The 24,366-nt window shown below is 43.1% G+C and overlaps 2 protein-coding genes across 2 annotated transcripts in view; one reads left to right on the forward strand and one right to left on the reverse strand.

The window, feature by feature from the left end:
• LOC101404123 (fibrous sheath-interacting protein 2-like) overlaps positions 1–4,324 on the forward strand; it is an 82,862-nt gene extending 78,538 nt beyond the window's left edge. The window contains 2 exon segments of the mRNA XM_087427594.1: positions 1,450–1,516; positions 4,120–4,324. Coding sequence (XP_087283720.1) covers positions 1,450–1,516; positions 4,120–4,262 — 210 coding nt within the window. The 3' untranslated portion in view covers positions 4,263–4,324.
• Positions 4,325–5,707: 1,383 nt separating this feature from the next.
• Positions 5,708–24,105, reverse strand: RBMX2 (RNA binding motif protein X-linked 2). Its single transcript, XM_004437287.3, has 6 exons — positions 24,002–24,105; positions 23,693–23,808; positions 22,269–22,320; positions 16,895–17,024; positions 15,080–15,257; positions 5,708–14,632 (listed from the first exon to the last, which is right to left on the reverse strand). The coding sequence occupies exons 1-6, from the start codon at positions 24,004–24,006 to the stop codon at positions 14,130–14,132; spliced, it is 984 nt and encodes a 327-aa protein (XP_004437344.3). The 5' UTR covers positions 24,007–24,105; the 3' UTR covers positions 5,708–14,129.
• Between the last annotated feature and the right edge of the window lie 261 nt (positions 24,106–24,366).

Raw genomic sequence — 24,366 nt, forward strand, 5'->3', positions numbered from 1 at the left:
GACTGTATGCCCAGCACCTAACACAGGACTGAAATATAGTAGATGTCCAACAAACATTTGTTGAAACTACAGCCTTAGCTGTCAAAGCCAAATTTAGTCTCTGTGTCAGGATTTCTCCAGCTCTACTTCCTGTAAATCTGATGTACAGCCATATTTGGGAACTCCTACACAGAGCAGAGGTTCTCAACCCTGGCTACATTAGAATCATCTGGCAAACTCTAAAGACAACTGATGCCCGGGTCCCACCCCCAGAGATTCTGATTCAGTTGGTCTGGGTTGCTGCCTGGGTATTGGGAGTTCTAAAAGCTGCCCGGGTGATTTGACTATACAGCCAACGTTGAGAACCACTGACTTAACCTCCTCGTGTCAGGACATTTGGTAGCGTCTGCCCTCCTGCTTCCTTCAGATCAGGCATTCTCAACCTGGCTGCACATCAGAGTCACCTGGGCAACTTAGAAAACAGCCCAGCACTTGCCCCACCCTCAGGGATTCCTGTTCACTTGGGGTGGGGCCCAAGCATGCCTATTATTACAATTTCTCCAGATGCTTCTATTGTGTAGCCAGGGTTGAGAACCAGTGCTTTATATTGACCCTGTCCCAGTTTATCCCTTTAGGTATCCTATTTTGCAATGTCTTAATTCATAAGCTGCCTCAAATTCTCCTAGAAGAATTAGAGTTAAACTTTTACGATAATACTCTGCCCCCCCACACACACCATCAATACAAAACACACTTCTCTCATCTCACATGCATTTAGGCCTTACTTCATTGATTTGCCACTTCCTTTTTACCTGCCACCACCATGGAGTGGCTACCCTGCAACCCAGCCACCTCCCCCAGCCTACTTTCTGCCCTTCTAGGATCATGCTGCTTCTGCATTCCAGGAGGTAAGAAAGGTCCACAGAGCAAAGCGAGCATCGGAGCCACTATCCCTGCCCTACCACCTCCACGCTCCTGCAACCCCACACCACCACTGACTTGCTCCAGACCTCACAATTGTTAGGAATTCTTTAAAAGGAGATAGGGGTAGTAAAATGGACACCCCTTTTCCCCTTTCTCCTCTTAAGACCTCCCCTATCATTATCTTCTCTCAGAGAAAGGTTTAAAACGTTTTATTTATTCCAAGCTCCAGGAGCAAGAGAACAGGCATGGCTCACGCTTTTTGCGAACTGGGACACCTCACCCCTTGAAATTCTCCTACAGGGGCAGCCCACGGCCAAGTCTAGGGCCAATCCTGGGTGTCATAATTGGCAAGAATTATGAGAAGTCATGCCTAGGAACAACCAAAGTCCCAGAGAATAATTGTTTGAGACTGCAGGGCACTGAGATTATTGTGTACAATGCCACAATGGTTGTGCTCTGTCCCTTGAGGGTTTCTAGGTATTTCTAGGCTTCACTGTGTAACAAAGGCCAGAAGCTTAAACTAGTATTTCACCTTTGTATTGGCAGTTTACCACCCTCTATCGACGCAAAAGTGCTCTGGGAAGCCTGTGTTCTTCAGATGATGGCATTTCAGGTACAACATATTTATCATTTTATAATAAAGCTCTCAATTATGTCATTTTGAATATAGCTGTTTTGAAATAATATTACTTACTATATATATAAGATTGCAGTTTGTAGGTTATTCTGCATTTCTCTGACTTGAACCTCACAGCAAAGGGGTGACAGTACTGGAAATAACATTTATTGGGTACCAGCTATGTACCAGGCATTCTGCTACGTGCTTTTCTCACCTGTGAAGCATCATCTCCTTTGTACTGACGAGGAAACAGAGTCAGTGAAACGAAATAGCTTACCATGCCATGCTCCCTCTGAAAGCCTTAAAACCTATTTTACCGAAGAGAAAATGGAGGCAAATGACCTGTCTGAGGTTGCACAGCCAGCAAGTGGCAGAGCCAGGGTTCAAACCCCACAAGTCTTGTGGCTTTCATCCCACATTCTTTCCTTCTGCCAGACAGGGGCTATATCTAGTGGCCACTGCATCTCAGAATTGGGCAGCAACCAAGGACAGCCAGCAGAGTTCAGCGGCAAGTAGAAAAGATCCCATCTAGGTTTCCGACTGCATGTCCAATCAAATAGTAAAGTCACGTTCTTCTGTACTTTTAGTTTGACAGGGACACCTCCTCCCAACCCCTGCATTCTGCACATTACAGCAACTCACTGGGCAGCAGTTACAAATTTAAATAACATATTTTTGCTCTGATAAGGGCTTTTGGAGGAAGAGATGCATAAATGGCCAACCTTATGCTAAGATGCTCAAAATAGTAAAAAGGCCCACAGAGGAGAATTTATTAGACACTACATTGATGCCTGTTTATGAAAACCCACAAAAAAAAGAGGACTTCTGGACCAACACATGCACATTACAGCTTTTGGTGTATTTTTTTACAAATATGGTTTTATTAGGAATCTAAATCAGTTCACAGTGTGAAGCGTCGTTCTGCAGCACTTGGCGTGCATCATGGCCCACTCACTTTGGCCATAAACACCCCAGGCACACCTTTCTCTTCAGTGAGAGACCAGGTGCCGACCAGGTGAACCCCACCACATTGCCCACAAGCTGATCAAAGGAGCATCAGGGTATCTTGAGAGTTGGTCTCACCAAGCTTTGGTCGTAATATTTAACTCTCCTACTTCCAGTACACTGTGAATGCCACACCTACAGCTTGATTTCTCTTGTCAGCAGTTTTGCTTTGAAAGGAGTACGAATTGTTAGCCAAAGGGTTCACTGTGCCCCTAGGGATGAGCTCCCTGCATGTGCTGTTCTTCTAGCCAGTGCCAATCTTGAACGATATGCAGAATCTACTAGTGACTGCAAGTTGGGGGCAGTGTCTCAAAGTGCTATTCAGGCACTGCTTGCAGCAGGATCCCCCAGCTTGCTTATCAACAATGCAGAATCCTGGCCCCTCCCCAGACCTGCCCAGTCAGTATCTCTGGGAAATGGTGTCCAGGCATCTGCATTTTTCACAAGATCTTCAAATTGCAAAAACAAAGCTTCATTTTTTCCCCTCCAGTGAGATTTTCAGAATATGGCCTTGCAGCCCATGCCTCAATCCTGTAACTAAAGTCTTTGTCTTGCTTTTTGAGACTGTAGACTCTCCATTCAAGTGTCTTTGCCTCTGCAGATTTTGGCCTTTTCCTTATTAATTTCTAGGTTATTCTTATTTTTTTTTTAAACTACCAGCACATTCCAGTACTGCAATATCAATTTGAAGAGCTAAACTATTTTTCCTTTATTTGGGGGTAAATTTGCTCTCTGCTACCATAGTTTTAATCACAGACTCTTGAGGTCCCAAGGTTATATTGCTGGAGAAGGTAAAAACTAGGTAACTGTAAGAGGTACAGGAGAACTTTGGCTTTTACTGGAAATAAGAAAATACGTGCTTGATTGCCCGGTGTCTTTTCACGACATCCTGTCATGATGACTCAACAGCATAGATAAATGCTCATTTCTGTCCTTACAGATACAGTAATCATTGTGTTAACATAAACTCTGATATGCTTTAAGAGCCCTTTGCACAAGACAAGTGGTGCAGAAAAAAGGGTCCCCATGGAGACTCTTATTGGCCACACAAGTTCTTTATAGCTCACACAACAGATCACTTGGCATCAGTCAACTGAAAATTTACCCAAGTGAGTGAGAAATGATAGCCTTGTTAATGCCCTGCTGCTTTTGCCTGGACATTCTAAAGTGGACATCTGTACCGTTGAGAGTTGCAAGTTACCTTTTCATGTGGAATTAGCTCGTCAGGCTTTTTTGGATAGTCATCTACTAGCATGAGGGAGGCAGCCGCTGCTGAGCTGGCTCAAGAAGCATCAGGGTGCAGGGAGTGCAGAGCTGGCCTGCACGTCAGAAAGCCTGGGCCCTAGTGCCAGCTTGGCCACTTTCTACCCACGTGACCTTAGACGAAGCGTCTGACCTCACCGAATTTCTCCCTCTTCCTTCCCAGGGGCATCTGAAGGAGCAAATAAAGACTCTTTGTGAAAGCACTTTAAAAACCAGAAGTTATTATATAAATGCTTCTTTCTGAATCCTAAATTATCAATCCCCAAGCCTGAAAGCCTCAACTGGAAAGCCCAATAAATGACCATATTTCTCTTTTGGTTCATTCACAGACGCTGATAAGCCCAGTACTTCCAAACAGGGGTCTGAAAGGATGAGGAGGGTATCATCAGCTGTATCCAAAGTGTTTTTAAGATCGAATGCCAGTGCTCCCAAAACTTCCTCACCCTCACCCCCTCACCAGGACAAAAGCTGAGGCTACTATACCTGGCATCAAGAAGCGTGCTGATCTTCCTCAAAAAATAAATGGTTTTTGAAGCATGACATTTTGTCCTACATGCTGATTCTTATAAATAACTGAAAATAAGAGCAAAGAAAGTACAAAAAGGCAGTTGGGGAAAGGAGGGTTTGATAAATGCTTTTGAGAGGCATTGTGGCATGAGAAGAGGGGCTGTGCCTCACGTACAGATGCATCTAGCAGGTAGTGTGGGATTTAAGCTCTGCTCTTGAGGGCCCCGCAGCCTTGCTGGGAAGATAAGACTAACTTGGAAGCAAAAGTGTGACACCGATAAGACAGTGTGTTATACCTATTTCAGGTGCTCTAGGGGTTCAAAGAAGGGCGTCATCGCTGAGCTGGAGTAGTCAGAATGAGTTTCCTGGAGGAACTCGAACTGCGACAGTCCTCAAAGGACAGGCAGGATTAGGCAGGCATGTTCAGCGCCAGGCAGGCTTTCACCTCGGATCACACAGCTGCATACAATGCTGCCATGCCGGAACGGTCTAGTTCAGCACTGTCCGATAGAATGTTCTACGAGGATGGAAATGGTCTGTCTATGCTCAGTCCATGACAGTAGCCACTAGCCCCACATGACTCTTGAGTCACTCGTGTGACTGACTGAGGAACTGAATTTTTCATTTTATTTCAATTTAAACAGCCACGTGTGGCTAGTGGCTCCCTTATTGGACGGTGCAAGTCTAGTTAGTACATGGCCTCAGGGACACTAGTCAATTCAGATTAGGTTGAGGGGTTCCCTGAAAGTTCATTCCAAAGTCTATCCTCAAACACCTAGGGCAGTGCAGAGATCTGACTCCTCAGAGGGGCTTTGAAGCCTCCAGGCATTCAAGACACATAAACCACCAATGTGGCCAGCAGGTAGCTCATGCTTTCCAGTCATACCTGTGCCCCTGCACTTGCCAAAACGCAATTGCTGGAGAAAGGACAGGCCCCATCTAGAACACCAAAGTCAAGGAATCACAAAGAGAAAATCAGAACCTGCACCTGCCAGCTGGCCTCAGACAGTACTTGGCTAGAAACTGCTTCCATGGGACAGTAACACCACTCTGGCCTCCCTCTACCCACTCAGTAAACAGGAAGATGATCAACCAGTCATTCTCATACCTCAGCTTTATCCAAGAATTTAGGTCAGAGGAAGGTCCCAGCCTTATCTAAAACTCCTCGGGGAAATATTTCTAGGCAAGTAAATTTCCTTTATGCTGCACCTATAGTCCATAAATGTTATGTTTACTGAACTTTAACAAATGGAATGGCAGGCAGTTCTGCCCAAGTATCACATGTACCTAAATTTGGCTGCCTTCATCTACTGTCTCATTCTTGCCCTTACATACTGAAGTTCATCATATGCAGCAGCATAAGTTTTAAAGTTAGTTTTTAAAGGTCCACAGTAATGACAAACACTGATCTTACATATGGCTTTGTTTTATTAATAAGCAATACAAATCCAGTTCAGAATTCAAAAGTTACAAAAGGTACAGTGAAAAGTAAGCCTCTTCCCCTCTCCTCTCCCAGCCGCCACCTGGTTCTCCCCTCCAGAAGCAATCTATTACCAATGGGTTGAGCATCCTTCCTGAGAGAGTCTATAGATAACAAGTTTAACGTATGACTTGAGAAAGAAGTCTAATTGAATGTTCCCCCTCAAAAAGGCAGAAAACAGAGAGAGAGGAAAAGAAGGAGGGAGGTGAGAATGGAAGGAGAGAAATCGCGAGCGTGCTATTTGACAGCTACTATTTCCTGGTGTCACTGCTTTGGTCTGTTTCTATGGTTGCATTTGTAGCTTCAAATAAAGTCAGTCCCCATTTTTAAATTTTTTAAAATGTTTAAAAAATATTTTGTTTAAAAAAAAAATTTAAAATGTTTTTTGTCTAATGAGCTAAATGTCAAAAGGTACCAGAATGGGAGTAAAGGTGCCTACCATAGCTGTTCAAAGCCTGCTGGCCAAAATACATTAAGAATGTATAAGCTAGTACCTACAGTCCTTGGAAATGGAGCCATTTAAATATAATAGATGAAAGCACCTAAAGTAACAATGCACGGCCTCAATTGCAATGAAAGAAAAATGCAAATTAGAATAACCTGAAGGTATGACAATATACCTTTCAGAGAAGAAAAGGAATAACATGATAAAATCTAGTGTTGTCCAGAATGTAGGGAAAGAATTACACTTGAACTCTATAGTGCTGATGGTTCCACAAACTTGATCTTTCTGAAAAGCCATCTAACAAGTAAGACAAGGTATGGTTCTGTCTGTACATTTGGACCTGATAACTCCACTTTGGGGAATGCGGTCCAAGGGAATAATACAAAAGGAAAAATTTTTAATACTCTGTATAAAAATGTTCATAGTAGTACTATTAATTAGGATGAAAATTAAAACAATCCAAGTGAGGGACTGGTGTGGTGTATTATCAGGAAAGAATGCTATACAGTCACTGAAAATGACAAGGAGAGTGACAATATAAACACAGAATATGAGATAAGTAAAATCAGCACACAAAATAAGATGTGTGTTACAGACAGCATACTTTATGATTTAGCAATCATATGGTATACTAATAAAAATCCAAAGAACTTAGAGATTTAAATTAATAATCATGAAGGTTTTTTGCTGCTTGGTAATAAATGCCTTTCTCTTGAAGAAACATCATAGTCATCACCAACATCACTTCTTAAGCCAATTCTAACCCTAACCTAAGGTGAATGGAAGGATATCAAATGCCTCAGCTTCTTATGAGGCATGAGAAAAAAGAGAGCATTTCTTTTCAATGACCTCTTTAAAAGAGGCTAGGTCATATTCAATCGTCCTCAAAGTACTCCTCTAAATTCTAAGCTGGCAAACAGTAACCAAATTTTTGACTGATATGCATTATAGAGAGTATATTGGCCTTTGATTAAATGTACAATAGCTATATATTTGTGTGACAAGCATACACTTTAGAGTAACTTAATTAACATGTGTCATATGGTTTTGTCCCTTTATAGGACCTGGCACATAATTTCAGTATTTTTAATGATTCATCTAGGGACCAACATATCTTTGATGACATACTAGTGGTCATACTTAATTTATAGAATACCAAATGCTTATAATGAATGTAATTGTTGATTATTTCCTACTGAAAAATATGACCTGCTCTTATCATCTGTTTTATGACATGGTTTCCAGTAACAATTGCAGAAATCAGGGACCACTTATTTAGTAAAGGAAGAACACTAGGTTAAAATCCTTCTAGTGCAAATAATCACACCCAAAATTATGTCGTCTAAGTTTACATTTTTAGATAAAATAAAAGACACCAGGAAACACTTGACCTTATTTTTTGGTCCTAACAGCACAGTACAGAACACTTTACACTTCACTGGAATACCATTTAGACAATGATGAGGCTATTCCTTTCAAAGAGCTTCAAAACCTGTTTACAGAAGGGACATCCTGTACCAGACAAGGATTATTTCCAATTTAAGATTCAATGAGTCCATAAACTGCTAAGACAGATCCTTAGTAGGTATATGCCCTAATAGGTTAGAGGAAGCAAAAATAGAGCCAGACAGAAAGCCTAGGGTATTAATTAGGCCATATGAAAGAAATATTGAGACACCAACAACTAAAAAGCATTCTTAATGAGTACTTCATTCAACGTGGCTGTTTAGCTTTGAGGTCACTGGGAATTTGTCCAACGAATTCCAACAACCGTCTTCTGTGAAGTGAACCCATGAAAGGAACAAGTATACATTCACTGTTCCCAAAGACTAACTAAAACCAATGACTAGCTGGTTGTTTCAGGCTGGACCTAGTGCAGGGTGTACACGCGCCTCTCAGGTCTCTGAGTGCAGGAAGCATAAGTGACCTACGGCCACAGCTGCTGAGCTCTGAAATCCAACAGTGCTGCAGCTGAAATCCATCATCACTGCATTATCACCAAGGCCCAACTTCCCACAGGCTGTTCTCAGCCAACGACAGAGTGTGGCAGAGATACGAAGACAGGCCATTCCTGCGAGACACAGGACTCCCCTAACACGTGACTTTGGGTCAGGAATGCATTCAGGGAAGAACCCCCCTCACAAAGGATAGCAAGAAGTAGACGTGACTACTTCACAGGTGCAGAAAGTAGACAGTGACTTAATGGGTTAGAACAAGACAGTTGACTACAACACAGCAAACAGCATGAGTATCAGCATAGTTTTGCCAGTTCCCCTGCCCCCAAGTGCCACAGGGCAATGCAATGGGCTCAGATGAATGCCACCCATACAGTGGGATGAATTACAGCTGAGGAACATGGGGTCAAGGACCTGGGACTTTTGAGCAATGAAGAAACCAGTGCCCCTCCCCTGGGAAGCAAGAAGTTAAATGGTAGTCATACTGCGCTCACCTTGCCCTACAGAAATGGCTCAATATCAGGAGGCAGATAAGCCTTGCTTAATGACCCTCACCAAGAACGTGCAGGGATGCTCAGGGCCCCTGGTGGACCACGTCTCCCAACAGACACAGTTGCTTTGCCAAAATGTTCTTAGAACTGCACCACATAGCCTGACTTTTCCTACCCACCCTTTCTTCCTTCCCTCTCTCCTGCACAGGGGTTAGACCTGCATTTAGTCCAACAGCTCTCCCTGACTACTCTGGATCTCTCCCCATTTTCTCCACAGGCATTTTCCCTAATAAATCTCTTATACATCTAATCCTCTTATTTTTTTTCTGTGAGGAAGATCAGCCCTGAGCTAACATCCATGCTAATCCTCCTCTTTTTGCTGAGGAAGACCGGCTCTGAGCTAACATCTATTGCCAATCCTCCTCCTTTTTTTCCCCAAAGACCCAGGAGATAGTTGTATATCATAGTTGCACATCCTTCTAGTTGCTGTATGTGGGACGCGGCCTCAGCATGGCCGGAGAAGCGGTGCGTCGGTGCACGCCCGGGATCCGAACCCGGGCCGCCAGTAGCGGAGTGCGCACACTTAACTGCTAAGCCACGGGGCCGGCCCACGTCTAATCCCATGTTGACACCTGCTTCTCAGAGAACCCAAACTAGAACAAATGGTGCCAGTGCTGGTCCAAGAAAACAGGCTGTGATAAGATGGAGTTCTGGGACTGCTTTAGTCATTGCCTATGAGCAAAACAGACACTGTCCTGACGGGAGTGTGGGGCATGGGTAGTCCTAGGCACGGGGTGGCAGTCCAACTGCTAAAGATTTCTCTGGAGATGACCTGGGAGAATGGCCTTGCAGATGTGGTGATTCAGACTTTTGAAAGATATGGGAGGAATAAGGCCTACAGAGACAGCAGAGATGGCTGGACACTATTCAATTGTACTTATGCTCTGCAGCAGAATAATGAGAAACATGAGTTAATAAGTACCTAAAGACTAAGTGTGACAGCCAGAGGGCTTCCGTGGAGCTTACAAAGAGGCCCTTACTTCCTACAGTGGAGAAGCAAATAGAGCTGAGCAACAGAGAGGACATACTCGAGTTGCAGAACTCCAGGGAGATTAAATACTCAATATTTAACACGTAGTAGGTCTGCTTTGCTGAAGCGAGGGCCACGTGATTTCATGTGGTTGAAAAATTCTGGGACCCTGAAATATGGGATGGGAACATCTGGCCAGACACCCATGAGGGTGTTGGTTCTGCAGAAATCCCCGCCCAGCCCTCAGAGTGCAGAGGGGACCAGCATACCCTAGGAAGAGCTAGCACCTCCCCTGTGCTGGAAGATGCTGCAGAGGCTGCTTCCCCCACAAGGCAACTGGTGCCTCTTTCTGAGGAGCTGAGTCCAGCCCCTCTCCTGGAGACTAAGCTGAAAACTAGGCTTAGATCCCAGCATAACCTGGCCGGGGCAGTGCTGGGCCTAACACAGGAGAGAACACACCAAAGAGCTGCAAGAATTAGCTGGCTGGTACTGACAGGAGCCAAGGAAGCACTGGGTTTGGATTTCAAGGGTGCTCTATCAAGAGGGCCAGAAAAGCAAGAATTGAGACTTGGGAGCACTTTCTCAGGATACAGGATTTAACGCCCTGGCAAGGACCACAGGGGGTGAGAAATCTCCACTAAGGTGGCACTTAGTGGCCCATAGAAAGTGATGGCCACCAGAGAAAAGTAGAAAGGCCTGAGCTGCCATGACAAATGGCAGAGGAAGGAATGAAAAGGCAGGGGGAAGTGGGCATGCTGGAGTGGATAAATTACATGAGGTCAAAACCCCCAACAGAGGGTAGTGTTCCACAGGGGAGCCCAGAGGACACCCCACTCACCGAGGCCATAAGGAAGGCACTGTGAAAGGGGCACTAGCATCACTAAGTGCAGAGGCTCTGCAGGCCAGAGATGGCAGTAAGAAACCACCAGAGAGCTGCGGCCCCAGAGTAATAGATACCAGGTAGATGTGCTTACCCATCAGAAGCCAGAAGGCCACAAATACCAAAACAAACCACAAGGTCTGAAGGGCAGCCAAGGAGGCTTTACCCACAGGGAGTTGTGGAGATGGCGAATGGACCACAGTGTCCCTAGGAGCAGTACAGATGGCCAGCCAACAAGGGTATTGCTCAAGATCTAAAAACTGAAAAAGACAAGAGTGGCGGAGCAGAGGATCGAGGGAGGTTCCCCCAATAAAAAGTCCTAATTCCTTGCTCAGTTCCAGACTTCAGACCATTTTCAGATCTGGCAGAGGTAGCTGGGTCCCTAGGAGGAAGGACAATGGCGAGTATGCGATGATTCCCCCCGTACTTCCCTAAAGGGACCTATAGCCACCTACATGGGGGTCTGTACACTGGGGAAAGAACAGCTAGACGTTTGAGGAATACTGGACTCAAGATCAAAGTTGACATCGATACCTAGAGACCTGAAGCATCATCATGGCTTCTGTTAGACTGGGGGCTTCGAGGGCCAAGTAATAACTGAAGTCCTGGCTAAAACAGGACTCAGAGTGGGCCTGCAGACCTACCCAGTGGGCATTTTCCAGTCCTCAACTGTGTAACTGGAACCGGGTTGGTAGCTGGAAATAACCCCACATGGGTCCTTGGCCTGCAGGGTAAGAACTGTCACAGTGAGGAAAGCCAAGTGGAAACCTCTGAAACTGCCCCCCCGACCACCATGGACAAGAGAGTCAACTGTGACACTTTTCTGTGTCAACTTGGCTTAAGCTATAGTACCCAGTTAGTCAATCAACTAATCTAGATGTTGCTGTGAAGGTATTCTGTAGATGTGGTTAACATCTATAATCAGTTGATTTTAAGTAAAGGAGATTATCCTAGATAATCTGGGTGGGCCTCATCCAATCAGCTGAAGGCCTTAAAAGCAAAATTGAGATTTCCCTGAAGAAGAAATTTTGCCTGTGGATTGCAATATCAGCTCCTGCTCAAGAGTTTCCAGCCTGCCAGCCTGCCAGCCTGCCCTATAAATTTCAGGCTTGCCTAACCAGCCCCCACAACTGCATAAGCCAATTTCTTGCCATATATATGTATGTGTATATATATGTATACACATACTCATATACATGCAAACACACACACATACATGCTTTATCACAAGGAACTGGCTTACAGTAGGATATGTATACCCTGCTGCTTATTTCTTTGGTAAATCCCTGATTGATATATAAATCAAAAACAATATTACATCCCAGGGAAGATGGAGTAATCAGTGCCAATATTAAAAACCTAAAAGACGTAGAGAGTGGTAGCCCCTATCATATATTTGCACCTATGGCCATATGCAGGTTCCTGTATGACCAGCTGAAGGAGGAAACAGCTAGAGCTTGGTTTACAGATGGGTCAGCTCAGTACGTGGGTGCAAAATGAGGATGGATGGTATCCGCTTTTACAGCCACGTTCAGGGGTGGAGAAGGAAAATTTTTCCAAAGGACGGAACTGCAAGCAGTGCACTTGACTTGCTGTGGAAGAAGTGGCCTGAAGTGAGACTATTTATTGAACATATACAGACTCCTGGGCAGTGTCCAATGGCCTGACCATCTAAATGGGAGCCTGGAAAGAAAAGGGCTGGAAGATCAGAGACAACGAGGTCTGGAGCAAAGGCTGTGGATTGACATGTGAGAGCAGGCCAAGTCTGAAAAATTCCTGCATCACATGTTAACACCCACCAGAGAGCGTCCACCATGGAAGAAGCACTAACCCACCAAGCAGACAAAATGACTCAGGTGCTCGGGCTTTCTCAATGGCTACCACACAACTGGCACGATGGACACATAAGCAGAGTGGCCACAATGGCTGATGGAGGCCCAACAGCAAGGACTCCTGCTTACCAAGGCTGATCTAGCAGACTCTGACAGGCAACTTTGGCTCAAGGACTCACCATGGGTCTTGCTGAAACGTCCTTACAACTCCACAGCAGTCTAAGACTTTTCCGACCCAATCTCGCTTCTTTCCTTCTCTCTCTTCTCCAGAGGTTAGACCTACATCATAGTCTGACAGCTTTCCCAGACTGCTCCAGCTCCCTCCTCACTTTCCTTCATGGGCATTTTCCCCCCAAAATCTCTTGCACGTCGAATCTAGGACTCAAACTAACACACCAGGTAATCTAACTTAGTGTGCTCACTCTTAAAGCTCTAGTCCTCTGTTTTGCAGGGTCAGAAATTCAATTTTAAAAATTCAGCAAGGGTATTAAGGTCCTGTGTAGTAATTCCTACCAAACTCATAAAGGAAGGACTGATAAAGTAGAATGACAAGACTCTCAAAATGAGAAAGAATTGCCAAGCAGACCAGACAGATATGCAATGGAGCTGAAAAAGTGTTCCCTTCTTAGCAAGAACAGCTACTTGAAAAGCAGACTAAGCCCCGAAGTAGCCTGGTATGTCTGGAACATGGAAAGGGAGCTGGCTAGGCAAAAGGTGGAAACAACCCAAGCATTCATCCACTGATGAAGGGATAAACGGAACGTGTTATATCCCTCCAATGGAATATTATTCAGCCATAAATAGGAATGAAGTACTGATGCATGCTACACCATGGATGACGTTTGAAAACATTATGCTAAGTGAAAGAAGCCAGACACAAGAGGCCACATATTGTATTTCACTTATACGAAATGTCCAGAATAAGTAAATCCATAGAAATGGGAAGCAGATTGGTGGTTGCCAGGGAAAAGAGGAGGAGGGAATGGGGAGTAACTGCTAAATGGGTACAGGGTTTCACTTTGGGGTGATGAAAACATTTTGGAAGTAGACAGCAATGATGGTTTTAATGGTGGTTTACACTGTGAATGTACCAAATGTCACCGAATTGTTCCCTTTAAAATGGTTAATGTTATGTGAATTTCATCTCAATAAAAATAAATTGCAAGAAAACACGTGGAGACATATTAACCAAAAAACAAAAAGCAAAAAAAAAAAAAAAAAAGACGTTTAAAATTTCAAAAGAAAGGGGGGGAGCAGGCTGATGTTAAGAATCGTTATCACATTTGCATCAAGCTGTCTGAACCTAGGTAACCCAGGCTTCTCCACTCCATGGCTCTATCTGCCAACTGGAAAGGTCACTGCAACGGTTCTAACCATCTAGCACACAGATTAAAAGCCTAGAATTGCCTGGTATTTCCCCTTTCTTGGACATTTCATCATACAGTGGGGTCATAACTTCAAAGGCCATATTCATGAACCCCAATTTAGGATACATACTCTGATAAGTACCAAGTGTATTCCCAGGAACAATGGATCTTGCTCCAGGACATTCGGCTGTTGAAACTATAGCTCTCTCAATCACTCCAATACGCAAGGGATGACAAGAATTCAGCTCAGAGATTCTACATAGAGAAATAGTAAAAGCATAACTGAATTTGATTGCATTTTAGAAACGTAGTTAATTTCCAATTCTACCGAGGAGCTGAGCAGGCTGCAGCGTCAGTGATGCCTGCGGTCACTGGGATTAGAGGACTCCTGGTCCCAGGAGTGCCGGGCCCTTTTATGCCTATGAGATTTATCCTGGCTCCTACTTCTACTTTTGTGACTACGCCCCTCAGAACGCTCACTGTGCCGGCTAGAATGCGTGTCTGAGTTTCGACCTCTGTCTCTGTCCCTGTTCTTGTCTTCTCTTTCTTCCCTCCTGCTTGAGGACTTGTGTTCGTGCGTGGGCTTCTCCTTCTTGGGCTCCCTCTCTCGGTCCTCTGCTCCACTGCGACAGGTCATCGTGGCCTCAGGGGAGCTGGGGTGCTGCTTCTGCTCCTCCCTGGACTCTGACTTCTGACCCCTCTCTGAGTTCTTGCTGCTGGACTTTTTAGAGCCAGGGTCATCCTTTTCCTTTATCGCCTTGCTTCTGGGTGATGATGAGGAGGCTGGCTGCTCTGCCTGTACCTCCCGGTCAGTCTTCTCTTTGTCTTTCTTTCTTTTCTTTTTTTCCTTTTTGTCTAGAGGGACAAAGGGGTTCAATCAATAAGAAAAGGAAGATGGAGGAGATGGAGTATATGTAAAAGGAAAGCATCCCTGGCAGCAGCATGAAGCAGTCATAGTCTATACTTCCAGAAAAGTATAGAAGCCAAATTGGATGTCCGTCACCCTCGATATGTCAAGTCGGTGTAGAAGGCAATTCCCACCTTTATTTACCTCTTTAATGACACTACCTCTAAATAGAGTCACATTCTGAGGTACCGGAACTTCAACATACAAATTTGGGGGGACGGAAGTCAGACGATAATATTAGACTTCCACTGATACATCTCCTTTCCCAATTAAAGTAAGGTTCTCCACACCTTCCCCGTTCACACTTAAGCACTGATTATCAACTCTCGTTGAATCCTAGGAAAAGTAAACACTAAGACTACCCAGAATCTTCTCTTGGGTCTTAACGCTTTTACCTTTTTTGTGTTTTTTTGTGGGTCTGTCATCTTCAGAGCCCTCAGATGAACTCGGTGAAGGGGTGTGAGCCCCACAGCCCTTCTCCTGGAGCCCTTTGGTCACATCATCCATTTCTTCTGAGTCCTTAGGAGCCCGATAGTTAGACACATGATCCACTCGGATAGTTCTTCCTTTGATCTAACACAGACAGGCAATGCTTCAGCAAAGACAGCCCTCCTAACAAACTATTTGAACTCAGCTACAGAAAGCCAGGGTTTGAACCACACCCATTACCTTTCTGCTAATTCTATTTCTGAGGAAATCTCTAAAGCAGACGTGCCCAACTGGTGTGTCACAGCACATATACCTAAATATTAATTCGCTCAGCCCTCGGGGCAGCCAGGTGGGGCCTGGGGCTGCTGGCGCCCTCGGGGCAGTTGTACCAGCAGCAGCATCAGTTTACCCCAGTGTACCATACAAATATTTTCATGTTCTGTGTGTGCCAAGAAGTGAAAAAAGGCTGGGAAGTACCACCCCAAAGCACAAGCAGCAGGGAAAACTGCGAGAATTTAGATGCACAAACAATGAATTACCCTCAATCTGTAACATTAATTTACAGTGAAACATACCAAGAAAAAGCCTGGCAGCTGGAAGGAATTCCTGAAATCAGGCTCAATGCTACAGCTGCTTTCTCCATACAGTGATTAGGATGAGGCCAAGGCACACCGATAGTTGGGAGGGGGGAAGGAATCTAGAAAAGACCACTTTTTTTCTTTAGCCTTCACACTTGTCCTACCCCCACCATACTGGAACAACTGACTCACACTGATACTTACACTGTGATTCACAACTCTCCAGGTGGTCAACAAAAAATTAACCCCTCACTTAAAAAGATTCAGGCAAATACAGACTTATTCTATAGGCAAAGCCATTGAAAATTTAAAAAGTCTGGCTTTTATCGTTCCAATACAACAGCAGATTTTTATGCTTACCTTTAAGCCTGAGTGGCTTCTGTCCTCTATCCTATTCCCCATTTCAAAACACTTTGAAAACCTTCCTTTTATGGTGACTCCCTTTGACTGCTGGCTCTCTTAAACATCAAGCCTAGAAGCTTGTTCCACCCCGTCCAATAGTCTCCAGCTGTTCCATACTGGTGCAATCAGTGACAAACTCTCCAAGTCAAGCGTCACCCCCCAACCGGTGACAATGCTCATTTAACTGCAGTGCTTTTCCTAAATGAGTGCAGGGACCACGTGGAGCACAGATAAGCCTCCCTTGCCTCATCTCCTTCTCGCAGCCCAACGTCTCACAAGGGCGGGAGTAAGAGGGCACAGAGCAAAGAAAACTTCAGAATGAGTTACTTATGTAGAATTTGTCATCAGATTGTAACTAGAGAATTTCCAGGGCCCAGTATTGCTAAGTCTGTGGAGACATATGACAGACATACACAGCTATGTCCTAGGTCATGAAGCCATGACGGAGCCCAAATCCCCTGACACAGGACAGCATGGAAGAGATGAGAGCGGAGTATGAGGAGTGAAAGGGGAGCAACAGATGCCTGCTTGGGGAGGAGGGGCATAATACCTATGCTCCTGGGGAGCCCCTGGTTTGCTAACAGATGAGGAAAAGCAACAAGTGCTCTCAGGGTCATGAGCCAATACAACTATTTCCGAGGATCATTTCCTGGTCAGTATGTCCCCACACTGCTGCAACCCTCACAACACACCCAGCTGACCAGTAATGTCCTTAAGACTGTGGCGACCAGGTGGGAAATGAAACCAAACCCCTGCACACAGGAGAAGTCAGGCCAAATCCTGCTTAGTAAGCACACTCACCTTGATCCCATTAAAATTGTCAACGGCCAGAATTGTGCTCCTCTGGTCCTCATAGCAGAGGAAACAGAATCCTTTGGATTTCCCAGTCTTCTTGTCCCGCACCAGATTAATGTTAACAATTTCTCCATATCTATTTATTTTATAGAAGAGTAAGACACTATTGATTTAAAATGCAAAAACTTTCAGGTTGGATGACAAAACAAAATTCAAATAATATAGTCTGTACAGGAGATACATCTAGAACAAGATAACATATAAAGATTAAAAATAAAAAGTTAGACAGGGATATAGCAGGAATACCCAATTAAAAAATGGGTGGTAATATTAAGATCATAGATGAATTCAAGGCCAAAAAAACATTAAATGGGACTAAGAGGGCTCTTTTACAATGCAAAATATCCTAATGCATAACAAAGATATAAATCAGGAAACTATACACAAATTAACAGATCAAAAATTTAATTAAAAATGATTAGAAATACAGAGAAACTAATAGTTAAAGCTATGAAAGATTTTAACACACCACTTTAAGTTCATAACACATAAAGTTGACAAAAATAAGGTCAGAGGAATTAATTAATATAATATATAATTATGTAATATAAATACAAATAAACATATAATTAATAACATAACAATTATACTGTTAATAAATACTAATGTCAGACTAGTAGATAGACAGATAAATTTGAATCTTACAAAAAGATGACAATTTCTTCTCAAGAATTCATGAAACACATATTAAAACTGACTACAGAATAGGTCCCAAAGTAAACCTCAATATCATCCCAAAATAGAACAGAGCATGTTCTCCAATCACAATGTTATAAAGCTGGAAATAATTTTTTAAACAAAAAACATGCTACAAACTAGAACTTGAAACCTACTCTCCTAGCTAACAACCGGATGAAGGAGAAAGTGAAACAAAATAAAGAAAAATAATTGATGGCAGACTATTTAGAAAATAACAAAAATGAGAAGAATATATATCAAAACTTAATGGGTATGGCTAAAACCATATTCTGGAAAATCTGTAACCTTAAAGAATTTTACTGTTAAAAAAGAAAGAATGAATATAAAAGAAAGCAAATCTAAGGAAAGCAGAGGGGAATTAATAAAGATACAAGTAGAAATTAATTAAATAGGAAATAGAAAAAATTCCACCTTACTCCTTATACAAAATAAATGCCAGGTAAGTTAAAGCTTCATAAATTAAAAATAAAGTCATAAAAATAAAATAGGAATTGATAGATATGTTATAACATGATCACATACATACACCTCAGCCCGAAATCTAGGCATCTTACTTAACAGAAAATACTAGAGATGATTCGACTAAGGTCAGGAACTATTTAACACTGTTTAATATTGCAGGTATTGACCAATGCAATTAGGAGAAAACAGATATAAGAAATGAAACAAGAAGAAGTAAAACTACCTGTTTGAAGATTATACATGATAGTATATATAGAAAACCCAAGAGAATCAACAATAAACAGTGATAAAAACAAACAACATAACAATTCAGTAAGGTAACAGGATATACAGTTGACAAAAACAAATCACCTTCTTACAAACAATAACCAGTTAGAAGGTATAATGAAAGAGAAACTCCATTTATAACAGTAATGAAAAAGATAAAATACTTAGAAATAAACTTAACAACAAGCAATGTACAAAGCCTATATAAAGAAAACTTCTTAAAACTCCTGAAAGACACAAACATCGACTTGAACAAACATAAAGACATCCCTTGTTCTTGAATAGGATGACTCAACATCATCAAGATAGCAAAATCTTCCCCCAAGTTAATACTTAAATATAATGTAATCCCAATTAAAAATACAAGTTGTGTTTTTTCTTCCTGGAGCTGGATAAGTTGATTCTAAAGTTCTTATGGAAAAGTGAACATGTAAGGATAACTGGGAAAACTTTAAAAAAGAACAATGAGGGGGAATAACTCTCCCAGATACTAAACACACTAAAAAGCTTCTATGATTAGTTAGTGTGGTACTGGCACATGAAGAGACAGACAGACCAACAGAACTGAATGAAGCCAAGAAAGAGACCCAAGTATATATCGAAAAATTAGTATATGATAAGGGTGGGATTCCAATTTGCTGGGAAAAATATGGACTTTTTTAATAAATGTTGTTGGAACAACTGGACAGCCATTTGAAAAAACATGAAATTGGATTCGTATCTCACACTACAGATCAGAATAACTCTAAATGGATCAGAGATTTCAACGTATAAAATTGAAATCATTTAAGTACTAGAAGAGAACACAGGTGGGTGGGTGGAGAGAAATACTTTCTAATTATGACTCAAAACGCAGAAGCAATAAAAGACTGATAAATTTGACCACATAAAACACTAGAGGAGTAGACTATAAAGGGACAGCACGAGGGATTTTTTGGGGTGATGGAACTGTTCTTCATCTTAACTGTGGGGTGATTACATAAATATATAGATATATTAAAACTCATAGGACTGCACACGTCCTAAAAAAGTCAATTTTACCATAATTTAAACATATGAATGAAAGAATGAAAAAATAAAAAAATAGTTCTGCATAGCAAAAAAAAAAAATCACAATAAGCAAAGTCAAAAGACAATTGACAAACTAGGAGAAAATATTTGCAATTTATATCACAGGTTAAGGACCAGAAAGCAATTTTTTTTTCCTTTTGCTATAAAGGACATTATCAGGAAAACTGGTGAAGTTGAATAAAGTCTACAGGTTAGATAATACTAGTGTATCAGTGTTGATTTCCTGAATTTGGTCACTACACTGAGGTTATAGTGTCCTTGTTTTTTGGAAAATACATGTTGAAGAATTTAGGGATGCATGGGCATCATGTCTGCAACTGACTCTCAAATGGTTCTGAAAAAAAAAGTTTAAGTGGAGAAAAATAATAACAAAGCAAATGTGGTAAAATGCTAACATCTGGGGACTGTGACTGAAGGGGATACAGTTATTCTTTATACTATTTTATAACTTTCCTGTTTTAAGCCTGAAATTATTTCAAACTAAAAAGTAATGGGCTGGCCCTTTGGCTTAGCGGTTAAGTGAGTGCGCTCCGCTACCGGCAGCCCGGGTTTGGATCCCGGGTGTGCACCGACACACCGCTTGTTCGGCCATGCTGAGGCAGCGTCCCACATACAGCAACTAGAAGGATGTGCTGCTATGACATACAACTATCTACTGTGGCTTTGGGGAAAAAAGGAGGAGGATTGGCAATAGAATTTAGCTCAGAGCCAGCCTTCCTCAGCAAAAAGAGGAGTATTGGCACGGATGTTAGCTCAGAGCTGATCTTCCTCACACACACAAAAAAAAAAAGTAAAAGAAAAAAAGAATATAGGAGCTGGCTTGAAGGGACTCCTACAGACCAGACTGGGACAGATTGAGCATCAAGAAATAATGATGTCAATGTAGTATAACCCATCAAATTGAAAAAAAATAAGTCAGTAATACAATACGTGACAAAGTGTTATAACAAAGAGTTAATATCCTTAATACATGAAGGGCTCTTATAAAATCAATAAGAAAATGAGGAACACACCAACAGAAAAAAATAGGCAAAGGATATGAATAAGCAATTTATAAAGAAAAAAATAACAATGGCCTGTAAATCTATGAAAAGATGTTCAACCTCACCGATGATGAAATAAAGGCAAAGTAAAGTAATAGAGAAGGAATATGGCAAATATTCTTTTAAATAACCACTGCTCTTAGGATTCAGAAAAATGGGCATTCTAGTGAGAGTAGAAATTGATATAACCTTTTCAGAGGACAATTTGGCATGTTTATAAAACATCTTAAAAATGCTAACATACTGATCCAGTAATTTCACTAAGGAAACCATCAGGGATGCATACAAAGATGTAGATACTATGATATACATTGCAATATAATTTATAACAGCAAAATATTGGAAATAATGCCCAACACTTAAAAAAGACAATAAAGAAATACACCAAAATGTTAACAGTTTTTCCTTAAAGTACATTCTATTTCCTTCATTATACTTTTTCCTCTTGCCAAATGTTCTATAATGACTATACATTAATAATCAGAAAACAAAATATTTTTGAAAGCCACTGTTATCAGTGGCAAAGGCAATCTTCATGGAGAGCAATGTGTGTAACCAGAATAGAGAATTAGAATAAATACACTAGCTGATCACCACTCATTGCAAATAAGACAAAAACAGCTCCTAGATGGAAGGCTGGACCAAGCAGAGGTACCACAAAGGGGTGGAAATTATAGGCTGCACCTGCTGTGAACTTCCCGATGGCCTGAAGTTGAGGAAGCAGCCTCAGTCCCTGCAGGGTGCTCTGCCTGCGTCGGCCGCCCAAGCCCTCTACCATGGGCTTCTTCTCACGTGTACTGTCCAGTTTCTTTCCCACGGCCTTCCGTCCTACATGCTGCCCAACTACTCAGCCAGAACCTGCTACCCGCTAAGTTGCCCAACCACTCAGCAAGGGCCCTCTGCTTATGGGATGGTCCTGCCATGGGAATGCCACTGCCAGGGTGTACTGGCTGTGTCTGCTTGCTGAACCCCTTCCACCACGGTCCTCTGCCTGTACATGCTGTCCAACTTCTCTGCAACAGTCCTCTGCCCCTGAGAGCTACACAACCCAGGGGCCACAGCCCTCTGGTCCTATGGACTGTCTAGCCACTCTATGTAGCTCTGGGGTTGTGCCCAGCCCCTCTCCTACAAGCTGCCCTACCAGTGTGAGTTGCTAAGGCTCTCTCCTGCCCAGTGCTGCCACTATCATCTCATAGCAGAGTGAAGAATATGAAGTTCTCCCATTCATTCTTGTTCCTTATCAGCCTGTGATTCTTAACCTCTGGGTAAAGAGATTGGCTCTGCTCACTAACCTTACACTCATCTAGAAACAAAGAAACCAAACTACTGCCTAAACCTTTTGCTTTTTTCCCCTCTGTGATTTGCCCTAATGCTACAATGCCACACAGGTGTGGGCCCAGAAGGGCCCTGTGATCATATCACGGGTTACCGCTAGTTTGTAGGAGCACAAGGAGATGGACCAACATAGTACCTTCCTGGGAGTTCCAGTCAGTTCCAGTGTAGGCCCAGGCTGAACAAGCCTCAGTAAAAAAGCAATGAAAATAGATCAGAATCCCCAAGACAGCCTCCTAAATCATCCAACTTCTTGGATTTTCCACATCGGGAGAGTTTTAGAACCATGTCCTGGGACTGATCTAGACTAGAGCAGAAGCTACAGCCCTCCCCATGCAAGGAGGCCGGTAAGCCTAGAATGAAATGGCTTTTGTGATGCCACAAAATGCATCATGGAAGCAAACTACTCTGATGACCCAGAATGCAGGAAATGAAAGGGGACTTACTGTGAGAACACACAGATGATGTCCCCTTCAGTCAGTTCATAAGGAAGCCCTCCTAGAAGAGAAAACCACATCTCAGCTCAAGAAACATTTACCAAGTGTCCACTACATACGATGCACTAGGCCAGGCACTGGGGGTGCAAAGAAGAGTAAGCCAGAGGGCCTGCCCTCAAAGAACTCAGTCTGATGCAATGACAGAAGCACATGTAAGGTGCAGCAAGAAGTGTACAGAAAAAGGAGTGGTTAACTTTAAGTGGAAAGGTCAGGGTCACCACTAACCAAACTAATCCTCCTCACACCCAAAATCTTATGGACAAAGAAGATAGTTTCCAGCACAAAACTCTGCTTCCAAAAACATATCTTGAACTCATCTGCCCTTTACCCACAAATTCATAGCCAAGATCCAAATTCAGCTTAAATAGGCAAATATTAATCCCACCTCACATAGACTAAGGATTAGAAAGACAACTGTAAAGCATTTCATAGAAAATAAATTTCCCTGCAAATGTTTCCCTCCTCATCTGTAAAACGGGGATATTGGTACTTACTTCACAGAATTGTTATAAGAATTAAATAAAACAATAAATTTAAAAGAATTTTTAAAAACAATATGGGGGGAGGGTGAAAGGGGTAAAGGGGCACATATCTATGGTGACGGATGGAAACTAGATTATTGGTGGTGAACACAATGCAGTCTATACAGAAACTGAAATATGATAATGTACACCTGAAATTTACACAATGTTATAAGCCAATACGACCTCAATAAAATAATTAAAAAGTTACATCTCAGCAACAATAACAAAAAAAAGCATGGAAAATTTTAGAGAAAATAAACAAGGAGAGAAGATTAGATACAAAAAGAAAACAATATAAAGTGCTTAGTACAATGTCTGGTGCAATAACCTTTTGAACTGTCAAATTATTGGATATGACACAAAGTAAATACAGAGATGGTAACATGGCCATGGACAGAGGGCAGGAGCTAATTAGATGAGGAAAATGAATTCTGAGGGAAGGGAAGTGAAGGGGCGGGCAGTTAGCAGTAATATGCGATAGAGGCTAAGACCATGAGTTCTAGAATCTCATAGTTCTGGCTGTTCTACTTACTAGCTATGTGACCTTAAGGAAGTCCATTAACTTCTCTGCACCTTAGTTTGTCATAATGGTCTCTGAGAAACCAAGTGGCAAGACTCTTAGCACAGTGAATGGCAGACAGTAACTACCGTGAGCACTGATTTGGCAGGGAGAGCAAACTAGAAACGGGGAAGAAAAGAGATATGGAAAACCAATTTACGGGCAGACAGCAGAAGAAAAAAAAAGTAGGTGATGAGTGTCAGGACGAACGAAGGGCGGGGATGCTGAAATGTTAGGAAGCAGGCCAAGAGAGAACGAGGAGCTCTGCGGAAGAAAGATGTGGGCCTCACCCAGGAAGATCCAGGCGCTGTCCTTGTACTCGGAGTGCCAGGACACCTTATCTGCCACCCCAAGCTGGACCTCACGCTCATTCAGCTCGTTGATCAGCTTCACTTTAGTTAAAGGGCTGCAGAGGGGGCAGACAAGCGGACAAGTAAGCGCGGCCTGGCCTGAGATAAGGGAGAGCAAACCTACGGGACTAGTTTTCTAGTCTCCGCGCCTCTCCCGCCCCTCAGCCCTGCAGACGCTCTGCCACCCCACCCGCGGTGGGCTCTCCTGGCGGTCCGCCCCCCTCCCTCCGAGGAAAGCTGAGGCCTTACTTCATCTCCGCGGGTTCGCGCTCAGCACAGAGGCACCGACTTCCAGGCGAGGCTGCAGGACGCACGCGCGGCCCTGGCGCCGCGCCCCCATTGGACTAGGTGGAGCTCGCGCCGCGCCGGAAGAGCTCGGCGGCGCCGGGGCCTGGCGCCTGCGCACGAGTGCAGGAAGCGGCTATCCTCGCTCAGAGGGGCTCGCTCCTGCGGAGAATTTTTTCCTATTCCCTGTTTTCTTCCGTCTGTGAAATGAGGCATGAGAGCGAGCCTGGTCTGTTGCAGGATCCCCAGTTCCTGGACGACGCCTGGCATTGATTGGGTTAGCTATAAATGTTTACTGAATGAAGACTGAAAAAGGTGCCTGATAACAG

This window comes from Ceratotherium simum, chromosome X, assembly GCF_057802395.1.
Source record: "Ceratotherium simum simum isolate JZ-2026a chromosome X, ASM5780239v1, whole genome shotgun sequence".
Lineage (NCBI taxonomy): Eukaryota > Metazoa > Chordata > Mammalia > Perissodactyla > Rhinocerotidae > Ceratotherium > Ceratotherium simum.